This window comes from Phyllostomus hastatus, unplaced genomic scaffold (genome assembly GCF_019186645.2).
Source record: "Phyllostomus hastatus isolate PE091 unplaced genomic scaffold, TTU_PhHast_1.1 phas_contig_58, whole genome shotgun sequence".
Taxonomy (NCBI): Eukaryota; Metazoa; Chordata; class Mammalia; order Chiroptera; family Phyllostomidae; genus Phyllostomus; species Phyllostomus hastatus.
Window position 1 is genome coordinate 54,350,571 of NW_025333916.1, and position 22,853 is coordinate 54,373,423.

The following is a 22,853-nucleotide window of genomic DNA, read 5'->3' on the forward strand; positions in this document are numbered from 1 at the left end:
ATTATGCTCTCTCCACCCTTATCTCCACACCTCTCACCCAATCAAAAAGTGGTAGAGAGTTATTTACTGAAACACAGCAATAAAAACAGTAACTAGACCTGGCTGGCGTAGCTCAGTGGATTGAGCACAGGCTGCGAACCAAAGTGTCGCAGGTTCGATTCCCAGTCAGGCCACATGCCTGGGTTGCAGGCCACGGCCCCCAGCAACCGCACATTGACGTTTCTCTCTCTCTCTCCCCCTCCCTTCCCTCTCTAAAAATAAATGAATAAAATCTTAAAAGAAAACACAGTAACTTAGCCTGCTCTTCTGCATTTGTCTGTTCGACCATTTTTATGTTCACTGTCAACAAACGACAGTATTTTGCTTGGTGGTTCCATGAAATGGGAATAAGAAAATTTCGCGTGTTAATAGGGTAGAATAAAGTGACTAGATTGGTCGGGGGAAAAGACACTACGAAAAGATGGTTTTGCCACTTTCCGAAGCTATTTTCCTAAATGTACTTTGATAAAAAGATGAATTTTTCTGAGCAAACCCCTAATTTAACTCCCCATGCCCCGACAGCCCTGGACACAGCCGCCGAACCTGGGGGAAGGAGCGCGTGCCCGAGAGGGCAGTTTGCGAGCGTGCATGTTCTCTAAGCTTTTGCAGAGCAGTGTGATGTAGGTCCGGGAATCACAGGCCTGGCACAGCCCATTTTATTTCTTCACCTCCCGCTCTATAAGAACTAATGCCGAGACTTAATGCTTGGGCTGGGCTCTGGGATCGCACTGCAAGCATCCAAATTCCTCTCCTCTCCCTGGGCAGGTTTCCAAGGGCCTCCCGAGGCCCTTGCCTCGGTTTCTTCATTCCACCCTTGAACCGACCGTGGAGACTAAGACATTTGAAGAGCTCAGGTCAAGAGATCCAGCAGCCTGGACTTAATCACAACGCGGCACTCACCAGCTGTGGAAACTTGGGCAACGTACTCAACTCCTCTGTTAAGTAAGAGAAGATTGAGGCCGTAACGACAGTACCACCTCACAGATGTGTGGGGAAGGCTAAATGAAATCAACAGGTAAAGAGCCTATAACTGGTCCTGGCACACCCAGTTCGGTGTTGAAACTACAAACAGTCATAGCACTACGGCAGCCCTGGTCTGCTGTCCTGTGAGGCTGAATCCCCAGGCCCACCAGCAGGAAGGAACATCTTCAGCCAGCACACTCAGCCTCGGTTCAGTTTCTGATCCGACCAGTGCACCAGCCTCAGGCCCCCAGCTCCCAAGGCCCCTGGTGTAATGCAGAGATGCATGAAGCATGAAGCTAGACCCTTCCATGGCTGCTAAGCTGAGCTGCCTCCACGCCCAGTGCCGTCATGGTCGCCCAGGCTCTGTGGCTTACCTTCCGCACAGTTTCTTGGCTCACACGCCAGCACTGGAGTTTCACCCTGAACTGCAGCCTCCTCCGCCCGGGCCTGACATCCACGGCCCTTACGGGCACTGCTGGGGCTCCCTCCACTTCCTGTGCCCGAACCTCACGCTTCTCTGCATCTTCGCCCCTTCCCTTCCATCCACTCTGTGTGAGCACCAGGGAGCCAGACGCTGGTGTTGGGCATTGCGCTGACCCACCTGCACCCCAGGCCCTGGTCCTGGATGCCCTCTGCCTGCCCCTGGGCACCCTGGCACCTGCGCTGTGAGCATGCAAACTGCTGTTCAGCATCCACAAGCAGCAGCAGCCGGCCAGCCTCGCAGGCACCACACCTGCCTAGAGCCTAACCCACCGCCAGGACCGCACCCCCGAGTGGCAGTTAAGTACATCTACAGGCTGGAGCCGGCTGTGGAGCAGGCCTGCCACTTTCCCCGCTGCACCCCCTCCCTGGAAGCCCCTTACCCACCAGGCCCAGCAGCATACCACCCTCCAGATGGACGTGGACAAGATGAGGTGGATGGAGGCCTTGGCCAGGGCTGGGGACAGCCTCCAGGTGGACCGGTGTCCTCCCGGGGCCAAGGGTCTGCTCAGGGGCACATCCCGGAGACGGTGGCCCTAAAGGAGCAGCCTGTGTGGTCACCAGGACAGCAGCAGCCCCAAGCGCCGAGGAGCTGGCCCCCAGCTGCCCAGGAGCACTGGGACACTGTGGTGGCCAGGGGTGACATCTGGTTCCACTTCCAAGAGGTTGTCTCCAAAGCAGTGGGGGGCCTGGCTGTACAGTCCAGACCTGTGCCAAGTACCGCGGACACATGCCGGACGCCCCGGGTCCACACAGGACACCCCAAACCCATGCTTCACGCCCAGCACTGCCTTCTCTTCACTAGAAAATGTACCAAAGCGTGGACACCCCCAAAAGTCTTTATACAAGTCACACCTTTTTAAAAAATCCCATCCAAAGCAAAGGCTCTGGGTCTTGGACCCTCTTCCTCAGGGTCCTTGTTTCATCATCCACCCTCTGTACGGCTAACCTCGTCTTCCCGTGGATTCTCTCAAGCCTCTCCCAGCTTCCCCAGAAGAAAAAGTAACCCTTTGTTTCTCTCCATCCCCTGGCCTCTATAGGTTTCTTTCCTTCAAAAAGAATTGTCTACATTTAGAGCTTAATTTCCTCCTCCTGACTCTTCCATGTAACTCGTTGTGGTTTCTCTCCTCCACTTCGCTTTCCCCTGCCCCCTTCCTCATGCTGGCCGTGACATCCCAGACCCTGGCACCTCTTCACCGTCCTAGTGCCACCCCCTTTCTGGCTCCGTGGTCACTCTGAGCTTGCAACGACCCACGTGATGCATCGGAGAAGCCTCAGGCAGGCCTCCCCACCCCTCGTCTCCCAGCAGGGCCTTCCGGGGAGCAGGAGGAGGGCTGGGATTTCACTCCATGAGGACATCCAGGTGCACAGGCCCAGCAGGTCATTGGAAATGTTCGTCAGGAACTCACAAGGGAAGGAAAGTACTTGGCAATCCTAGCACGGACGTGAAATATGCTCCCCGTCCCTTTCCAACCAGGTCTCCACCCCGCTTTACCGATTCCCGTTCTTCCTTTCTAGTGCAGACATACGATCCCAAGGTGCTTTGCTCAGAGACATGCTTCACATTATGCAGCTGAATCCATGGTGAGACGGAATTGGCTCTGGGGATGGCTCCACTGTAAATAAACTGACAGGGTTGCACCTACCCACAAAGGGAGGGTGAACAAAAGAGTCTCTATCTCAGAAAAGCTTTTTAGAGCAAAGGGAATTTAAAACAAGAGTTGTGCACACGGCAACTTTGAAGCAGACCCTTTCACACTGAAATGAGCATAAAGTTTACTCAATATGCACAGTGTTGCATAAAGAACTATTGAGAAAACTCTAGAGGCAGCTGAAAAAACACGGGGAGCTAGGAGGCCGGCGTGCTGCCAGCCAGGCCCTGGGGCAGCCTCTCCGGCTGAGACCTCTAAAAGCTGGAGCAGAGGCCTGCAGATGAGACACACAAGGACAGAAGACCCTCGGGTACCGGGACATCGGGCATCACACCAAGAAGCGGGGCAACAGTGAGGTGTGGACACAAAGGCAGGAAGCGAAGGCAAGGACAGCTACCAACGGCAGAGCCAGACTTGGTGGGTCTGCCCACCAAGAAAAGCTGGGAATCCGTCCCCAGCCCAGCATGGGATCACAGACTATCTGACCTAAAAGGGCATCTGGTGATGAGCCAGACAAGCATGGTGAAACTACAGACAAGGTACTCTTTCCTCCCCCTACTCTCCCTCGCTCCCCTCTTCTCTTCCTGAACAATTCAGTCCTATGCCCTTCAGAGCCACGTAGGCATCGTATGGGGTTGGGGTAGGGAGGCTGGGGGTGAAGGAAGAGCCGAGGTAGAGCAGAGCGGAATGTCAAGTCCAAGCAGAGTGGAAGGGCTGTCTGCCTAGGAGGAGGCACGATGCAGGGGACAGCTCCCAGAACCCAAACCAGGTGAGACAGGCATCCTTGTCGTAGGGTCAGTGACGCAGCGCTGCGTTTCAGAGTCCGAGCCCTAAGAAGCTCACGGGGACATAGCTTTGCTCAGGAATCAAAGCCCAGCGACCTGGCACGAGGGTAAGAGCCCAGGCAGGGGGCCGAGGGCATTTGCGTGGGGTGTTGGGGTGCCAGCATAGAGTGCAGGAGCCCAGCAGAGGTGAGACAGGCATTCACGCGCGAGAGGAGGAAGTTGCAGAAATGACAGCAATGGGACAGTGGCTCTAAACAGGGACTGATCAAATGAGTGACCAGGCCAAGGACCATGGGAGCCACTTCTGTCGTCATCAGAGATGTTTTCACGAGTTTTGGAAAGAGAAAAAACTAGAACAAATCCTTTAATGCTGGACTGGAGTTAAATGTGCTGGTGTATAAATTCACAACATTCTACATGGAGATAGAGACACTAACAACTATTGATGCAACTGCGTGCTTGGACGTGCATGTACGTAGGCATGTACACACTTGGCTTCCGTTGAGAGCCTGGCACAGCAACACCCGAGAGTCTAGTGCCCAGGCCTTGGCCCCTGGACACCACTCTTCAGGGGAGGGGCCAGGGGCTCCTTGAGGAAATGACTGACTCTAGGGCCGGGGACGTACAGGCTGAGCCTAGAACATCTTATTGCACCCGGAAACAACAGAACACTCAACCAACGAGGGGACAAGTCCAAAGGACACAGGAGCCAGACTCAGGGGCTGCCACGGGCCAAACTGAGATCATTGAACATGGCCTTAAACAGTGATGCATTGGTACAGACACACTAGCATAAATAAATGAATGCATGGGTTGAAAGCCCATGAGGAAGACCATGTTTACCCAGTTCCAGTCTTTCCCCCTAAATATGCAGTCATTAGAAAGAGGAAAATGACTAACTGGCCCTCTGCTCTCCAGCCACACCTCCCTCTTGCAGTTCCTCCGTGTGGCTCCCCTGGCTCCTGCCGGCCCGGGACCTGTACACGTGAGCCACAAGCCCTTTGGTATCTCACACTTTGTCACATGTGAAGTCACTGCCTGCTGAAAAAGTACTATTATGAGGGAAGGAAAAACAAATGTAGAGTCCTCTGGGTTCGTTTTTCTCACCCTAGATCAGTGATAAAGGACAAGATGGGTCAGAGAAGTGAAAACTTTAAAGGCCAAGCTTAAGGTAGAGACAAGTTTTTAATTACAGAAAAAGAAAAAATTGAAAATGTAAATTTTTTTGCCAAAAAGACTAAAGAATAAATAATAAAGCATATGTTACTTCTAGGGCACTGCAGATAGATGTGGATGAATAAAATTATTTATTGAATGTCAGAAGACAATTTCTGCAGGACACTGACCCTTCCAGTTATTCTGCAGCTGCAGCAGTGACCCTAATAATAACGGCCAGTTTCTAGAACACTCACTCTGTTCAAGGCCCCGTGTTACATATCCAATACTTATTTACTCCTCACGGCCAACCAATAAAATAAGTATTAGATTAGCCTCCTTTTACAATGCCGGAGATAAGTTGCCCAAAGTCGCAGAGCTAATGACCGTCGTCTACCTAATTCAAGAACCCACTGGGCTCCAGACACCACCCGCCTCTCATCAAGGCAGCCTTGGGGGATTTCTAGAGGAAATTATCACAAGAGGCCCTGGCCAGGTTAGCTCAGTTGGTTAGAGCATCGTCCCAATACACTGTGGTTGCAGGATCAATCCCCAGTCAAGGCACAGACAAAAATCAACCAAGAAATGCATAACTAAGTGGAACAACAACTCAATTTTTCTTTCTCTCTCACATTCTCTCTCTCCCACCCCCACTTTCCTCTCTCTCTCTAAAATCAATAAATGAAATTTTTCTTGAAAAGTATCTCAAGAAAAACTCTAATATCAGCATCACCCTTCTGCAACCCACCCATTTCCGCAGCACAGAAAATGTGAGGGCCCGCCCCGTACAACGTGGGCTAGACCACAATTTCTCACTTGAACATTTTCCGACTTTTTAGTGTTTTAGATTCCATTGTTAAAGAGATGTCTCTCCCCATCCATGAATTAAAATCCCGTGTGTGTACACGTCACCACATGATAGTATACGGCTCTACTGCCAATTGCTCCAAGTGTCGCAGTTCCTGAGTTTGTGGGGACGGCAGAAATTGCTCAGCCTTCCCGTCCCAGATGGGGAAGCTGGGACCTTGAGGTGTAAAGGGACCTGCCTTCCTGAGCGCCCCCGCTAGCCAGGAGCAGTCAGACATAAAGTGCAGTCTCTCAGCCCCGAGTCCAATGCTTTTGATGAATAAAAGCCTGAATTACAGTGGACGGTGCTAAAAATTAAACGGGAAGAAAAGCCTGCTTATCAAAGTCGTATCCCTTTATCGAAACCGTTTAATATAAACACAACTAACTAATAAGAAAGTTCATTCTTGCCGGGGGACGGATCTGTCTATCAGGAGATCTCAAACCCTTTCCTGGCCATTGGCCGAGTCAACTGCCATCATCACCGCCTTCCGCACAGCGAAGAGACACTGTGCGGGTGCCCCCCACCCCCCACGCCCCCGGCCTCCGAGCTCCATCATGCCCTCTGCTCCACCGCAGTCTCAAATGATGGCGGTCAAAGAGGTTTTGCATCTTTAACTGCAACTGGGATTTCACCCCTTTCTTCTGAATCATCACTTCGGATAAAAACCCCTTTCTGGTGACTTACTCCACGTTGGCTATCTCCCTCCCCCCACTCCTAACACATGCGGCTGCTCCTGACCCTCCAGCAAACTCCCACTGGTCTGGCAGCTGGGCTATCCGCAGCCCACTTCTAGTGCTCCCTCCCTGTCAAGCTATGCAGGGCTGGGAAAGAGGTAAGAAACATATAAATTATGCAACTTAAATACCTGATAAGATACATAACCTATATACCTTATAAGTTAAATCCATATATTTATAAGATAGTCTATCTTATAAAATATAAATACATTAATTATATATAAGTTATATAAATTAAGTAACTTGTAAGTTACAGAAGTTAAACAAGCCGATTTTAGCTAATAGTTTTACCCTATGTGTGTCTTCTACAGATGTGCTAATAATAAAAAGAACAGTAAAAAAAAATCACTAAAACACAGCAAAAGCAAGAAAGAGAAAGGAGAGCCAAAGAGAAAGCCCAAAATAACCCACAACCAGGGGTAAAAAAAAAAAATCAGTCATGAGAGATAAGCTGAGAATGTTGGAGGATCGGAAAGAGACAAATTTAATTGCAAACTTAAAGGGAAGAGACACAAAGACTTGCTGGAGGAAAGGAAGCCTGCTAGGGAGAAAGATAGTGTATCTGATGGCCCAGTCAGAGACGCGGAAACCGTGAATTTTTAAATCGTATGACTCACTCCTTAGGGTCAGACCAGAAAGCAATTAAGGGAGGGAAAAATTTCCAGAGAAAAATCCATCTGTAAACAGGGTGGTGGGTGGCTGGTCTGGGGAAGGGGGAAATCAGTGACAGCTAATGGGAACCATTAGCATGAAATTCGATAACTCTGATGAACCTGCGTCTCAGCATTGCTCACTGGCCTCCCCCGCCAATCTCACTGCAGAGCCCTGAGGACACACAAAGTGGGAACCTGTGCTCTGAAGATGAGAGAAGCTGGGGCCCGTGGGAAACACTGAAGGGTGAAAGTTACTCTTTGCAAATGAACGCCTGACGTATCTCAAGGAGGGAAATAAGAAAATCAAACAACACACACCACGGGGAAATCTCAGAAGGTCGTGGTTTTCAAATGTGTTTAGAGGAAGATTTTTCTGCCTTTGACTGTTTGAAAGGCACATAACCAGGCATCACCATGAAGAAGGCAAGAGAGCAACTGCAGGGCTAACAAATGGGCAGGTGATGGAGTGGAAAGAAGCCGCCTCGAACTCCCCGGTGCTCCCGGTCAAGGAAGCGGAACTGAATGGACATGATGTGGCCCGGGCCCAGGGGCAGAAGCCTCGTCTCCTGTCGCTGTCACCCATAGGGGTGCGCTGCCGTATCCACCTCTGTGCATGGACAGAGCCGGGAAGGAAGGCTGGTCCCCACTTCCCCATTGCCGTTTTACACCTCGACTTTCAGGAACAACCTGAAAACCTTCACACTTGCAATCTCTTAAAGAAATATGTATAAACATCAAGGTCTCCTCATCCTTAACCCATCCCTTTGGGAGGATCCATGAAGTCTAACCAGTGTCTGCGCCAGCCTTCCAGGGGCCCAGAAAGCTTCTCTCTTCCCAACTTAGATGAAGACTCTGAACCGAGACAGAGATGCCTGGCACACTCCCCGGAGAGATGCGACCTAAAGAACCGGAGAGCAACCGGCAGTGGTCGTGGTAAGATCTGTCCATGCCAAGGACATGGAATGTACCATAACCAAACACTGTGGAGGACAGAAAAGCAGCAAAGGATGACAGGGGGTACAGCTGGCCACCATAACCTACCTGATCTGGCTCCCACGGTCCCATGGATCTTTGCTGTCTTTTTTCTGAGTCACATTATCTCTTTCACCCATCAACACTGATGAGAACAGCAGCATCCCCCCACCATACCACTGTTTCTAGGCATCATTAGGTGCCCCAGTGTTTGCCAAAGAAATGTAATACTTCAAAGGCTGTGCTCCAGTAGAACTATTGTCTCTGGGTTGGATGGGCCAATTTTGTCAAATTTTAATGCACATGCAAATCGCCTGGGGATCTTATTGGACTGTAGGTTCTGATTCAGCCGATCTGGGTCGGATTGGAGGTTCTGCACTTCCAACAAGCTCCCAGGTCATGCCCGGGCTGCTGGTCCATGAGCCATGTATTTGGCAGCAAGGACTCAATTCATTCAAATCACAGAATCAAGGAGGCATAGGAGTTCATGCTGGTCACACATGAATCAGTCACGTCACACTGACAGATCATCTCCAACAACCAAGTAAAACGTTCTTTTAATCACGGAAGCAAAACCCAGGTCTCCTGCTTCCTCGCTTCTCAAAGTCTTTATGAATATCCGTCAGTCAATGGAACTATTTTTGAAAGAAACTAGATCATTCTGGAAGCCACTATGTCAGAAACTATTTAAGTTCCCCAGACCTACAATTTATGCTGCATCAAGAAAGAAGAGAAATACTAAAACATTAATAACGGGAGACTCTGGACACCTAATCTGCAATGTCTGTGATGAAGACGGGAATGAGGTTCAAAGTATGTTCTCCACAGAAGAGATATACAGAAGAAGGCAGCAGCATCTCTATGCTGCACTGGTGTGGACCTGTAAGCCGAGTAACTACCCCACTAATACACAGAGCTCTGGACTCTTGTCTCCATAGCAGCCAAGGGTCACTCCTTCCCCTGCACCCTGCCAGCACCACGGGGTAGGTCCCTAATTCAAGATCCAGCAAAAGAAAGAAAATAATGTGGCTTCTTGAAGTACAGGTTCTTCAGTTCTCTCTCTCATTTCCAATCCGTCATGCTTAGAACTCACCAAAATGAGCCCAAATGAATGGAAAAGTAAGCAGAAGGACAAAAAGAGTCAGAGGGGGAAAACCACTCATGTTTATGAGTGGGTAACACAGAGCAATAGTAGTGAGGGGCGGGTTCTCCCCCCACCCACAGCCTCCTGCTTCAGTCTCATGCCTGAGTAAGCACGGGTCTTACCAGGCAACCCGCAAAGGTCAGGGGTCAGGGCAAATGCTTCAGCCTGAGGGCAGAGTTTGGAGATAGCAGAGCAGCAGTTCCTTCCCTCCCGGGGGGGAGAGGAACCACAGATGGGGACACACAGGCATCCCACAACTCAAAGGGGGGTTTCCTGCCAAGGAGCCATGAACCTCCAGATGGGGGAACCAGGCGGGAAGCCGCACCAGGAGAGTTTTCCCACAGGGCCCTGCCAACTGAGTTCGTTCCTCAGACACATCGCCCCGGGCTACAGCCGGAGTTCAAGAACAAGAGGGCAGCAACAGTTACATTCTTTGACTGTAGGGAGGAAGGACCCCCGTGGGACTTCCCCTGTGGACCAAGGACTGAGAGAATCATGAGGCATAATTCGCGTCCCTCTCATCAGAGGCACCACCGAACATCGCGAATCTCTAAATGTTAATCTGGCCTGATAGAATGTGATATAATAAAAAAATTATTTGTGCAGTATGGTTTGAGACCACAGATCCTGCCTTATTTTTAAATTCATGAACAGCGTGTATCTGACTTATTTTCAAAATGAGTGGTTTACTTATAAAGAAGTTCTTCAGTGCTTGGTTGGAAATATGTCTGAATTTTATGTCCTACCCAAGGGCCCCAAGTTCTGCAAACATTTTCATTTATTAAATGTTTTAAACACTTGAGCACTTTGTAAACATTACAGGTATTTTCACATGCATAAATTTAGAGCAAATGGATATAAGAGGAACCAAAAAAAATATGACACTAATCTCATGTGTAACCTTTATACTGCAAAACGCAGTGAACATTTAATTCTTACATTTCTGAACATTAGAACCTAACACAATCTAAAGAGCTAAAATTATTGTAACAGCATATGCCAGCAAAAACTTATACCTTGCTGGTTAAAAGCTGGAAAGCTATTCTGAAGTTTCATAGTGTCCTGCATCCTAAGAGAAGGAAGATTGAAGTTCTTGTTGGAGCATATCTTCCATTTGTTTTGGTGACTGAAATTTAAATTTTCAGTTCGGTGTAAAGATGGCTACCCAAGGAAGTACGTACGGGTTGCCATCCCACATGGCTACTAGACATATGTTTCAGCAGAAACATTTCAGTGCAAATTTGAGTGTTTGGATGGGAGAAGTGTTTCTCCTCTGTACATATTTGCAGGACCTGAGCCTTTGTGTAATTGTCTTCTGCAGAAAGCCTCCTCTTTTGCATGCAGCTCAAGGAGGTGTCCGCTGGAGAGCAGAAGCAAAGACCCAGTGGTTTCAGGACATAGACACAAGCTTGTTCTTCACTTTGAACCAGAGGAGAGATTGGGAGAGGAAACTGGTCGCGTCTTGCTGCAGCGCAGTGGAAGGGGACCTGCTACTAATGCCCACAGACACCCCACCCCTCCACACTGGTACTTGAAACAGAACACCTCAGGCTTCGGGACACAGGCTGGCGATGGATGCATGTGCTCCCACGTAACTGTCATCGGGGGGCCACTGGGCCAGGCCAGATCCTGTAGGTAGAGGCCTCCGTGACAACTGCCACAGCAAACATTTGTGCACATGGCAAGAAAGCATGCAGGAGAGACAGGTGAAATTCTGAAAGGTGCCTCCTTCAGGCAGATGAATTTTAAAAGGCACCCCTCTGGGCAGACAAATTACAAAAAGGAGCTCCACCTGGGGCTAAGGGATCGTAACAAGGGCCCTTTCCCACCTGGTGCCAGGACCTGGTTCTGCTGACATTCACCAGTCCCACCATTACCCTTCTGATGAGGACCACCCTCCGTGAGCACCCACAAACTGCGGCACATGAACAGATGAACTTGAAGCCAGTCAGCTTGTGTGCTCACAGAACGGAAAGAATTTCATTTGGCTTTTGGCGCCTTCTTTTTTAATAACCATCTATTATTTGTTCAATTATGTGTGAAGGGCTCCAGAATAATCCCAGGAGATTGGTTCTTCCAGAAAAATCATTCAGTGATTTGGACCTAAAGTTTCCCATCATCTTGGCTACTACGACATAATTCCATTAGTTAATATTTGCTTCTTTGTGCTCCTGAAGTTAGTAGGAATCTGAAATGCCCACATGGTGGTCCTCACTGCTCCCCGGGAGATTTCCTGTGAGAAATGCCATCAGAGTGGGATTTATCACGTTTCCTTAAGAGGCCATATGAGTATCACCTTGGGGAGGAGAGAGGACCAGGCTTCATGGACTTTCAGCCCCCCCACCCAGTCAGCCTACACAGGTCTCATGGGCAGAAGGGGAAGAGACCACCCGTGTCTGTGGACTGGCAGCTGAAACACAGCGGATGTCGATCCACCCCCCGCCCAAGTTAATATGCAGGTTTAATGCGACTCCTGTCAAGATCCCAGTGAGGTTTTCGCAGTCACATTGTTCTAAAATGTATATGGAAAGGCAAAGAAACTAGAATTTCTAACACAGCCCTGGCTGGCGTAGCTCAGTGGATTGAGCTCGGGCTGCGAACCAAAGTGTTGCAGGTTCGATTCCCAGTCAGAATACATGCCTGGGTTGCAGGCCATGACCCCCAGCAACCGCACATTGATGTTTCTCTCTCTCTCTTTCTCCCTCCCTTCCCTCTCTAAAAATAAATAAATAAATAATCTAAAAAATTAAAAAAAAAGAATTACTTATACAATTTTTGAAAAAGAAGAATAAAAGAGCAGGTATCAGTCTGCCTGATTTCAAGACGAATTGTGTAGCTATAGTAATGAAGATTCGATTGGTGGAAAAGAACATAAAATTCAGAAATAGACTCCCCAAAGTGTGCCCAACTGAGTTTGACAAGTGCAGAAAAAATCCAGAGGCCGGAAGGTAGCCTTCTTTAAAAAATGGTACTGGAGCAATTGGACATCCACAGGCAAAAACAAGGAAGGAGGGAAGGAAGGAAGGGAGGGAGGGAAAGAGGGAGGGAAGGAGGGAGAAAGAAAGGAAATAAGGAGGGAAGGAAGGAAGGGAGGGAGGCAGGGAGGGAGGGTGAGGGAGGGAATAAGGAGGGAAGGAAGGAAATGAACGTCTACCTAAGTCTCACGTTTTATACAAAAATTAACTCAAAATGAATCATGAACTTAAACATTACATGTAATCATAAGGAGGGGGTGGGGCAGGAAGAAATGGGTGTGACTACAAGAGGACAATGTGGGGGACTGTGATGGAAATATTGAGCATCTTGACTATATTAACATCCAAATCCTGCCTATGATATTATAGAGTAATTTTGCAAAATGTTACCATTGGTAGGGGTGGAGGGGGACAGGCAAAGGGTACATGGGGCCTCTCTGTTTTAGCTGTGACACCTGCATGTGAATTTACATCTCAGACAGTTGAACTGAAAACTACAATAATACTTCTTTCAAACTGTAATCCACAGGTGAGCTCAAAACAAGACGGGGGGTCTCAGTGTGGCAAAAGGGGATGGACAAGAGAGACAAGCGGGAGCTGAGGCTGCAGGACTGTTCCTGGAGAGAGCCGTGACCGTGACCGTGACCAAAGGGTCAGGCTGAATTCCCCAGCAAGGCTGGGGTTGAGGCTGGGCTTCGGGATACAGACAAGAACTGTCTTTATTTTGATAAAGAATGAGCTGAGAAAGACTGTCCCTTGCTGCGAACAGGAATTAAAAATACTTCTTTACTGACTCAGGTACAGCCTAGGTAGTGGGTACCTACACCCAGCCCTTGGTGGAAGAGGGGTACCCCATAATGAGTCTGAACCTCAATGCTATCACGTGCACAAGTGTAGAGTCTAACCTTTTAGACTATGCTCCAGTGCAAAAAGCTCAACTGAAATACTAATGACAAACTAACCCAGAGCCAGTCCTGTAGGGCCCCTGGCAACAGCAGGTCCGAAGCCACCCACTGGGGCTCTCACAGGTCACAGCTCCCCCTGAGGATGAGTTCCGGGTCTAATCGATTAAAGAACGCAGTTTCTCCATCAAAGAACCCAAAGTGGAACAAATCAACTAAATTGTTCCAAAGGAACAAATTCCATAACTTCAAAGTGTTGAGGGGAAAGGGTGATGCAAACGGTTGAGACGGACATAAGGAGAGTTAACCAAGCTGGGGACACAGGCTTACTGTCCGGAAGCGGCCTCCGGGGCATGGGGACCAGAGTCCAGTGAAGGAAGGTGGTCATCCCACAGCTCGCCATGGATGACCTTTCTTGGGGGTCAGGTTGCAACCATCTGAGGCTGCTCCAAGGGACACTAAGTGAACTTCAAATGAGAGACAGTTCCAAGAGAACACAGCCCCCACCGTGAGGGCGACCACATCGGGAGCCAAACATATGCCAGTCCTGAGCCATGGCGATGAGAAGCAGATGTCCTGCCGCACAGGACAGTGCTTCCTGCCTCAGAAAGCTGTCCCAGATGCCACCTCCAAGCCCCTACCTCTGAGGGGCGAAAGGTAGAGAACCAGCATCTTCTAAGCCTGCCACCCTGGGCATCTGAGTAGGGGGCGCCCCTGGGTGGAAGGCAAAATAAACATCCTGGATGTCAGGCCCCACCTGAGACAAGGGATCAGGTAAAAGCAGACACCAGTCCCACCATTACCCTTCTGACTAGGACCACCCTCGGTGAGCACCCACGAACTGTGGCACATGAACAGATGAACTTGAAGCCAGCCAGTTTGTGTGCTCACAGAAAGGAAAGGAACTCATTTGGCTTTTGGTGCTTTTTTTATAACCATCTATTAATTGTCCAATTGCGTGTGAAAGGCTCCAAAATAATCCCAGGAGACTGGTTTTTCTGGAAAAAATCATTCAGTGATTTGGATCTAAAGTTTTCCATCATCTTGGCTACCGCCACATAATTCCATTAGTTAATATTTGCTTCTTTGTGCTGCTGAAGTTAGTAGGAATGTGAAATCTGAATCTGAAATGCCCACATGGTGGTCCTCACCACTCCCTGAGGCCATTTGAAATAGAGAAGGTCCCATTCTCTTCCCCAGCCTGGGAGCAGCTGAGAGCAGTGGTACTCCACCAGGCTGCAGGCTGTGATCACCGCGACTCCAGTATCACCCGTACTCACCGCGCCTCCCAGAACAATCACCTTTGATTTCATGCACTTTCCCCTTAACCCATTTAGAGGCCAGAAGCAAGGGCATCATAAGTGCTCAATTCACATGAGTTGGATGTATCTGTGCACCCACGGGCAGTGGGTGTGCAGGTCAAGACGCTGGGGACAGAGTGGGGAGGGCGTGGAGCCAGGCACTCACCAGTCCATGGCAGGAACTGAGGGCTGCAGTCCCCACTCTGGTGCCTTGCTGCAGAACCGTGCCCCTGAGGTGGCAGGGGGGCCCGGGGGAAGCCACCATCTTGACATGGGAGAGGTTGCCGTGCCTTCTCTCCACGATGTAGCTCTTGGAAAGAAATCCCTGATTGACTGTCAAGTTGAAAAACAGGTCCTTCTCCTCATGCAAAATTCTGTAGTACACCCGGTCCTCGGGGTCGTCCGCAGCCCTCTTCCGCCTGCTGCTGGGGAAGGGGTGGTGCAGGCCATAGGACAGAAAATGCCCACTCGCGTCTACGCGGACGGGCGCCACCACGTGGTACTCTGGCAGGGCCTTGAGGAAATGCTCTGAAAAAAAAAAGGAGACACACTGAAGCCGAGATTCCTGCTGAGTCTGCAGCAAGGCACACGCACTCCCGTTTGGAACTCAGGTTTTAGATTGCTCAGTGCAAAACCCCACTGGTGGCCGCAGGTTTCAAGACCCTTTCCACCGCACAAATGCGGCCAAGGGCAAATCCCCTGGACCGCTGACCCAGGTCTCCCGCCTCGATGGTGTGTGACCATCTAAGCTGACACCGCGGCGTGGCTCTGGATGTCAGATGGTTCGCCAGGGACAAATTAAGGTGAGAACTAATGCATAAGGAATACTCTTAGGAAGAAGGCAGAATCAGTGTGACGAACAGAAGCATTTCAGGTCTAGAGTTCATTAACACGAATCATAGCACCTCACTTTCTACTAAGGAGTTCAAACACCTTGGGGAAGTAAGTCCTGTTAAGTCAGGTTGAAGAAAACGGGCAGAAACACAGCAAACCCCTCATGTACACTCTGACAAGCCTCCCACCAATGACAGCACAAGTGGCCCATAATATAGCTCAAAGGAACTTGGGTGTTTCTTTTTCATTTTTGTAAAACGTACAAAATAGAAGGGTACACAAACCCATAAGGACCTGGGGCATGGGCACAAAATACAAAAAAGTGCCACTTAAACAACGCAAAACAGAACCTCACTCCTTCCACACACAAGAACACATACACTCGCTCATACTACACCCCACCTCCAAGTCCTCGTCTTGATGTTTGAGAATGACAAAGAATCTAACTTTTAGGGAGTAATTAGCACTCTGGAATACAAACGACGTGAAGCAAACATTAACACTTAGTAAGGTAAACTAATCTTTTGCTTGAGGCAAATAAATAGAAAAATAAAGAAAACAAAAATGGAAGGAAGGAAAGAAGGGAGGGAGGGAGGGAAGGAAGGAGGAGAGAAAGGGAAAACAAGTCTACTCGCCCCCTAGCAGCTGTACTTGCACGCTCTAACTTGTGTGACTTTGCTCCTGTCACCTCCCCAGCTACTATGTTGTGCACACTCTCTGTTGACACCTGTCCATGCTTTAAAGTCCCAACCCCAATCCTCCCCCCTCTTTCTCCTAATGTCTCTGGTGGAAGTTCTCTCTGCATCTCTGAACCCACCTCCATTCCGTACTCTCTGGAGCTCCCAGAATAGCCTCACTTCACATGCCCTTTGTTTATTAGGCCATTTAGCCCCTCCCCCATTGGGGGCAGAGCCTTGCCCATCACAGCACGCACGGAGCGGCGACCCCGTTCGTAGCTGGCTAGTTCAAAGCCCTGGCCTTGATGGGGTGCAATGATAAAAGACCTTTGAACACACTTTGTACAGAGATTCACCCCCACCTTAAATGAGCACACCAACTCGCTCTTAGGTACGAACAAACTGTCTCAATTTTTAGTTGCCAAATGTCCCGACCCACTGCTTCCAACGGCAGCAGCGAGGAGCAACAGACCACATAGTGACACGGGCAGATCTTCAAAACAATGCACAAGGACCAACACAAAGCAACACAAGTTAATACAGAGCCGTTTACATTAATGGAAAATACATGCTCACAGAGACAATACTACAAAGTTTGCCAGGACATATGCGAACAAAAAATACACATGGAACCCATTAAAATGGTCTTCTATGGGGAAGAATGAAAGTGGGGAATAGGGATCAAATGTGCGCATAAATAAAACCGAAATGGGATTCTGCATAAATAATGATGCTACTATGCCGAGAACTAGGAGCCAAATGGACTCAGCCCTCTGTCCCGCCCGCTCCCCAAGGACTGGCGGGACCTCTCTCGGTAGCGCCAGAGGTTCCCTGCCCTGCCCTTCCAAGGTCAGGCCTCAGGAGAGGGCTGGCCAGGTTAGGGAGGCAGTCACTGTGGGCTTCTGATAGTAATTCTCTTAGTAACTTCCCTTCTCGCCCACTACGTGTAGTGATGTCTCCGGCTCCTCCAGGGTCACAGCAGTGGAGGGAAGCCGGAGGCAGGAGAAGACTCATCCAGCTGAGCATCCAGGCAGCGCTCCCCACGGGGTGCGGGCCATGGTGAGGTGCCGACTCCCTCTCTCAAAAGCAGAACTTATGTTCCTTATAGGGCCTGTCTCTGAAGATGCAACTCAAAGAGTTAAACAGGATTTTTGAAAGTGTAAATGAAACACTGATGCACCTATTTCCCAAAGAATACAAGAGCAAACAAATGTGCAGCTTTTGACCAAGTTGCTTTTAACCTCATGGGTTTTTTAAAGAGCTAGCATGAGGTGGCTGTGTGACAATCCGAGGGTAAGGATTACTGTAGCCCTGTAATGAGCGCTGTAAGTCCCTCTTTACATGACAAGAGGGACTTACAGCCACCATGAAAGAGAGCCTTGTCCCCATTTCATGGGCAAAGAAACTGAGTCTCGGGGAGGTCACGGAGCCAATACGCAACATTACCTGAATTGAAATCTTGTGCTTCCTATTTCAAAGTCATGTTCTTGCCGCTGTACTTCAGGTGCATATAGGCACTTGCACTTGGCAGAGAATATAACAGGGTAGAGGTAACAGCACCACCCCTGGCGATGACGTTCTAACAAGCAAAGAACTGCTTGACTCCTTTAAGAGGCCTCAGTCTGCCCAGCGATGAATGGAGCTCACAACGGCCTCTGTATCGGGCAGAGGAATGGGAGATAAGGCGGGCTCTGCCTCTTGTTGTTATTGCAAGGAAGCAGCATGGCCGCGTCAGCCCACCGGAGGGGGGGGGGGGGGAACAGGAGGCCATGTACCAAGTGTGGTTAATGTTGGTGGCCCCACTATGGTCGCCATAGTAACAGCATCGACCTCCCAGGGCGGTGTGAGGGTGCCGTGTAGGAATGTAGGTAATTGATTTACAACAGCACCTGTCACGCAGCACTCACTAGCTATTGCTGGTATCGAAGACATGAACATGGCTACCAATGATCCCTGTGGCCGCAGGTACATGTAACCTCCAGAGGAGGGAGGGGAGAAGCCTCCACCCCCCTCAGGTTCCTCCCACCAGGTGTTTTGTTTAGAAGATTAGGTAGCTTTCACCTTGGCCAACAGACAGCAGAGTCCAGAGGGAATATGGTAGGGACGGAGAAAAAAGGTGTCCGGAAATAAGAGCAGCCCCCGATTGTTACTGTTGCTGTGGTCAAGCACAGCATTAAAATTACACCAACTTGGTCTTGTCTAATGCTCAGAGTTCTCAGGGGTGGGTATTAATGGTGGCCCTTGTCTTAGCCTTAACTCCCACCTCTATAAAAAATAATATAATAACGGGGGTGAGGGTTCATGCTGGGCAACCTGACCCCAGAGCCCACCCTTCTGAGCTGAGCTCCACGGCCTCTCGAGGGTCTGCTCTGGGGCGCCAGCACCCAGGCGGAGGGAGGCTGGGACACACTGAAATGCCGTCACAGGCTACTCTGGGGTCCGTGAAAATAAATGATAAGCTCTGAACACTTGGATTGCCCTGTTTCAAATTCAGTTTGAACCCACAAACACTTCATGAGTACGAGCACTTTTGAAAATACAAAATACCAAGCGGTCTTTTACCCTCTGCTTCAAGAGAAAAGCGAGAGGTGAGAGAACATTCACCCGCCAGTTTTTATAAATTTCAGGTTAAATCTATGATTATTCTTCACATTTATTTCTATGTTAGAGAGAAACTGACTTTCTAAGACTCCTTACTGAAAAGAACAATGAAATTCCTATACTAGAAGTTTATTTCCATAATTATCTTCCACAGATGGTTGCAAACTTTCAACTGTATCTGTATTATAGAAAACCACACGTGGGAAAACGTCATGTGGAGAACCGTGTTGGTCCCCTCAAAGCTCAGGCGCAGGGGGCTGGATCTGTCCCCCGACCCCATCAGACCTAAACTGCAGAACATAATAGCTCGTTATTATCAACACACATAAATATCCAAACGGTGGAGTCTCTTCTTACATTACGCACATACCCAAAACCATCTTCTCCTTGCAGAACTTACGGCTCTTACAAATGGCACAGAGGCACGATGCTCACGTTTTTTGTGGGGAGACACATGGCACCACGCCCAGTGCCCTTGCACGGGTCGGCACACCCAGGGCACATCCCGAACACGGGGTCAGGTGCCTGCCCCCTTGGCTCCAGGGAGCTGTCGGAGCAAAGAAGGTCACAGAAGTGACCGCTGACTCGGACACAGTCCAGGGCACAACACCCCTGTGGGGACAGCGTTGGCTGTCAGACAGGGGCATCGGACTGTGAGCAGGAGGGGCATTTCCCACTGTTCTCGTCCTCGGACGGGACCCCTGTGGAGGGCATGGCACACCTGAGCCAGGTGGGAACTACCCAGGCAGGGTCTGTTTGCCAGATCTGCCTGTGTCTAGTCCCTGAAAGGACTGGGTTTACCTCTCACCCTCTTTCCTCGGCCTGAAGTCCTGAGTCTGCCCAGCCCTTAGACCCAGGAGGAACATAGCAGTTCCTAGCGAGGTTCTGAATGTGTTTCCAGCGGTGGGACTCGTCCCCTCTCCGGTGAAGGGGCAGGTGCTAGGTGCTCAATAATGACATGTTGACCAAAAGACTGACCCTCTGGGCCGCCCATTCCTCCTCTGTAAAAATAATGTGATGGGAGGAGTGATATCTAAAGCGATTTGCAAGTTTAAATGTTCAGAATCTGGGTGCAATTCAAAAATGCTGTCCGAGTTCCAGCGGAAGTCTGGGGAAAACTGGCTAATGGTGAGCGGCCGGCAGGTCATTTGGAAGCAGAACCCAGGCCATCCTATTCCCAGAAAGCCTCAAAATGTTCTTCTCCGACTAGTTTGCTGTCTCAGCTTAGTCCTGGATTAAAGACACAGGTTTTGGTGAAAACGCTTTTTAAATCTGAAATTACTTTTCCACCCTTCCATACCTACGCAATGCTAATAAGCTCAGCTCAGAGCACTGCACGGCTGTTCTTCACCGTCAGACGCTCCCGGTGCCGAGCCCTACAGGTGCCCGAGGGAAGCAGCCATCTCCCACTTCCCAGAGAAGACAAAGCCAGGCCCTGGGCTGCCTGCTCCACCCTACGCCGAATTCTCCTACAAAGAAGACGAGTCCTTGCGGAGCAGGCAGAGCCGAAAACCAGCTGGGGAGAATTCGCGTCTTTGAACCGAGCCATCTCTGAGCACCCTGGGAAGTGCTCGCCGGCTTTGTTTGTGCTGCCACAGAAGAGAGACTTTTCACAAAGGGGCTGTTTTTCAAAGAACAACAAACGCTGCTATTTTAAACTTGGGGGTGGGCGATGGTATCTGGACCGTTTACACAAGCGAGAGCTGGCTGACTGACATCCAACCCCAGTGCTGCCGGCTCCAGCTCCCAGGCCAAGCCAAGGGTCTGGCACCTGAGGGGCCCGGACGTCTCGGCAGATGAGCTCTCCAGCGGGTCCGGACTCGGCAGTGTGGGCACAAACCCCTGCATGGGGATGCTAAGAAGGGCGGGCTATGGTGCTTGCCACCCAAGTGGTGCTGGGGGTCAAAGCGGGTCAGGAAGCTGTGGCAGCTTCCCAAGGCTTGAGCACAGTCAACAGACAGAGGAGTTGATGAACACTAACCCGGCACTCCGTGTGTGTGTGTGTGTGTGTGTGTGTGCAGAGAGTGCATGTGCATGTGTGTGTGTGTGTGTGTGTGTGTGTGTTGTCCCCCTTAGTGCTGTTGGGCAATGCTGCTTCACTGTAAGGAGCCAGGCTTTGGAGTCAAGCTCCCTGAGTTCAAAACCTCCCTCCACCACTAGCTAGGTCCATACACTCTCCCCATTTCAGCTGCCTCATCTGCAGAACAGGGGCAGCCACCAGGGTCCCTGCACCCAGGAGGCTGTTGCGGGTGGCCAGGGGGCTGACACACTGAATGCCCTAACAGCCACTTCCAGTGCTGTGACAGTTGTCTGCCTGAGGAACAGTGAACTCCCCACCAAACAGCCCGGTGCCTCTGACCCTTCCAAGTCCAATAAAACAGCACAGGCAACAGTACCACCCGCCTAGCGTGCTGGGCTTAACAATAATTAACAACCACAACAAGTTGTGCACCACAGCCGCTCCAGTGCTTTCTATGGCATTCCGAACTCCGCAGAATCCAGAAAGAGGCGCAGCTGGCTGGGATCAGGAAGGCAGAACAGAGGAACCAGAACCCCTGAGGTGGTAAATTTTCCCCAAAAGGACTGTTATTTTTAAAACACAGCCCTAAATCTTTCCAGGAAACCAAAGCAAAGCCAAGCTCACCCAGCAGGAGGGCGGAATCAGACTTCCCTTCCCTAACCAGACGTTTCAAATGAACTAGAAACGCTGCGAGGTCTGTCGCAGCCAGTTGCAACTTTTATTAAAAAAAAAATCACGTTGCGTGCTGAGAATCCGAGAAGAAGGGATGAGAACGGCGCGGCTTCAAAGGGCACAGAAAGGGAAGGGGGTTGCTCAGCGGCTACCTCTGGGAGCCTGCCCACAGCAGCATCAGGGGACAGAGATGGGGACCCCCACCCTTCGGTAAGAATGGAGGAATCCTCCCTCACCTGAAGCCCCGGATTCTGAGGAACTGTTACTGGGGTCCCAGCTCCCATTTCCTTGCCGCTCACCCAAAAGGCTCCGCAGAGTTCAGCCCAGTGGGGGAGGGGGAAGGGGCGCCACCAACTTTGCACGGGTTTTGCCACCACGGTTTGCAGAGGAGATAAAGAAAAGCCACCCACCTTGTCTCCTGTCCGGGAAGCGCACCTGGCCGGGCTGCGGGTGTCTGCCATAGCACAGGCCCCCGAGGGCCAGGAGCCGAGCGACCACCGAGAGGTTTGCGAGCCACCTCCCCTGGGCACATGGCATGATTCAGTTGTTGGGGAGAAGAAAAGTCACCGAGTGTTAGCTCTCAACTTAAGAAACTGAGTCCTCGCCTGTGGCCGAGCGGGGAGACGCCGGGGTGCATGGTCCAGGAGTGGGGCGGAGCGGCGGCAAAGCTGCCCAGAGCTCCCTTCGCTTTTTTAAGCCGAGAGGGGGCTAGTTACCTTGACTCCCCCTCCCTCCTCCAGAAAGGGGAGTGATCTCGGCTGACAGCCTCTGTTTGGTGCGGGGTGTGGAACGGGTCGGGGCGGGAGGGCCCAGCCCACCCCAGATCCCCACCCCTCTTTCCCCGCGCCCAGCCTCGCGGCCGGCCGGCTCTGCGCATCTTCCTCCGGGACTCCCACCCCCGCGCTCCTCCGCCCCGCCCAGGGCCGGGGAGAGCTGGCCAAATAGGGGAGCCCCGCCGGAGCCACCCTGGGCGGGACTCCCGGAGGGAGGCCCCAGGCCCGCCCCTCACCAGGCCCAGAGGCCGGCGGAGGAGGTGGAGCGCAGAGGTCGGGCGGAGGCACGGCCCTCCCCACCCTCCCAACCCTCCCCAGCTCAGTGCTGCCCCCTTTCCTCCCTGTTCTGAGCCCTTCCTAACGTTACTCTTAATGCCGAGACTCCCTCCCCAGCCAGACCCCTGCCAGACCTCTCGGGCATCCTCTTCCAGGGCAGGCTAGGAATCCCATTTCAAAAAATTAATAATAGGTCACTTTTCTCTTTACCGAGTCACTCAAAGGGAAACGGTCCAAGCTAATCTGCTAGTTTGACCCTGGACAAGTCCCTTCCTCTGTACAAAAGGTGTTCTGACCAAACCCTCAGGAGCCACTCTGAGTCTGCAGTTGCCGCTGGTGGTCTTCTACCTTTGTATAACCCCAGGCTTCCTACGCATCTCCACTCACCTGAA

General features: G+C 50.7%; 1 protein-coding gene across 1 annotated transcript in view; it reads right to left on the reverse strand.

Moving 5' to 3' along the window:
• The window catches only part of ADAMTS12 (ADAM metallopeptidase with thrombospondin type 1 motif 12), a 206,474-nt gene extending 184,285 nt beyond the window's left edge, over window positions 1–22,189 (reverse strand). Inside the window, exons 1-2 of the mRNA XM_045848252.1 lie at window positions 21,823–22,189; window positions 14,775–15,136 (exon numbers count right to left, since the gene is read on the reverse strand). Of these exons, the coding sequence (XP_045704208.1) occupies window positions 14,775–15,136; window positions 21,823–21,949 (489 nt within the window). The 5' untranslated portion in view covers window positions 21,950–22,189. The remainder of the gene's footprint in view (window positions 1–14,774; window positions 15,137–21,822) is intronic.
• Window positions 22,190–22,853: the final 664 nt, after the last annotated feature.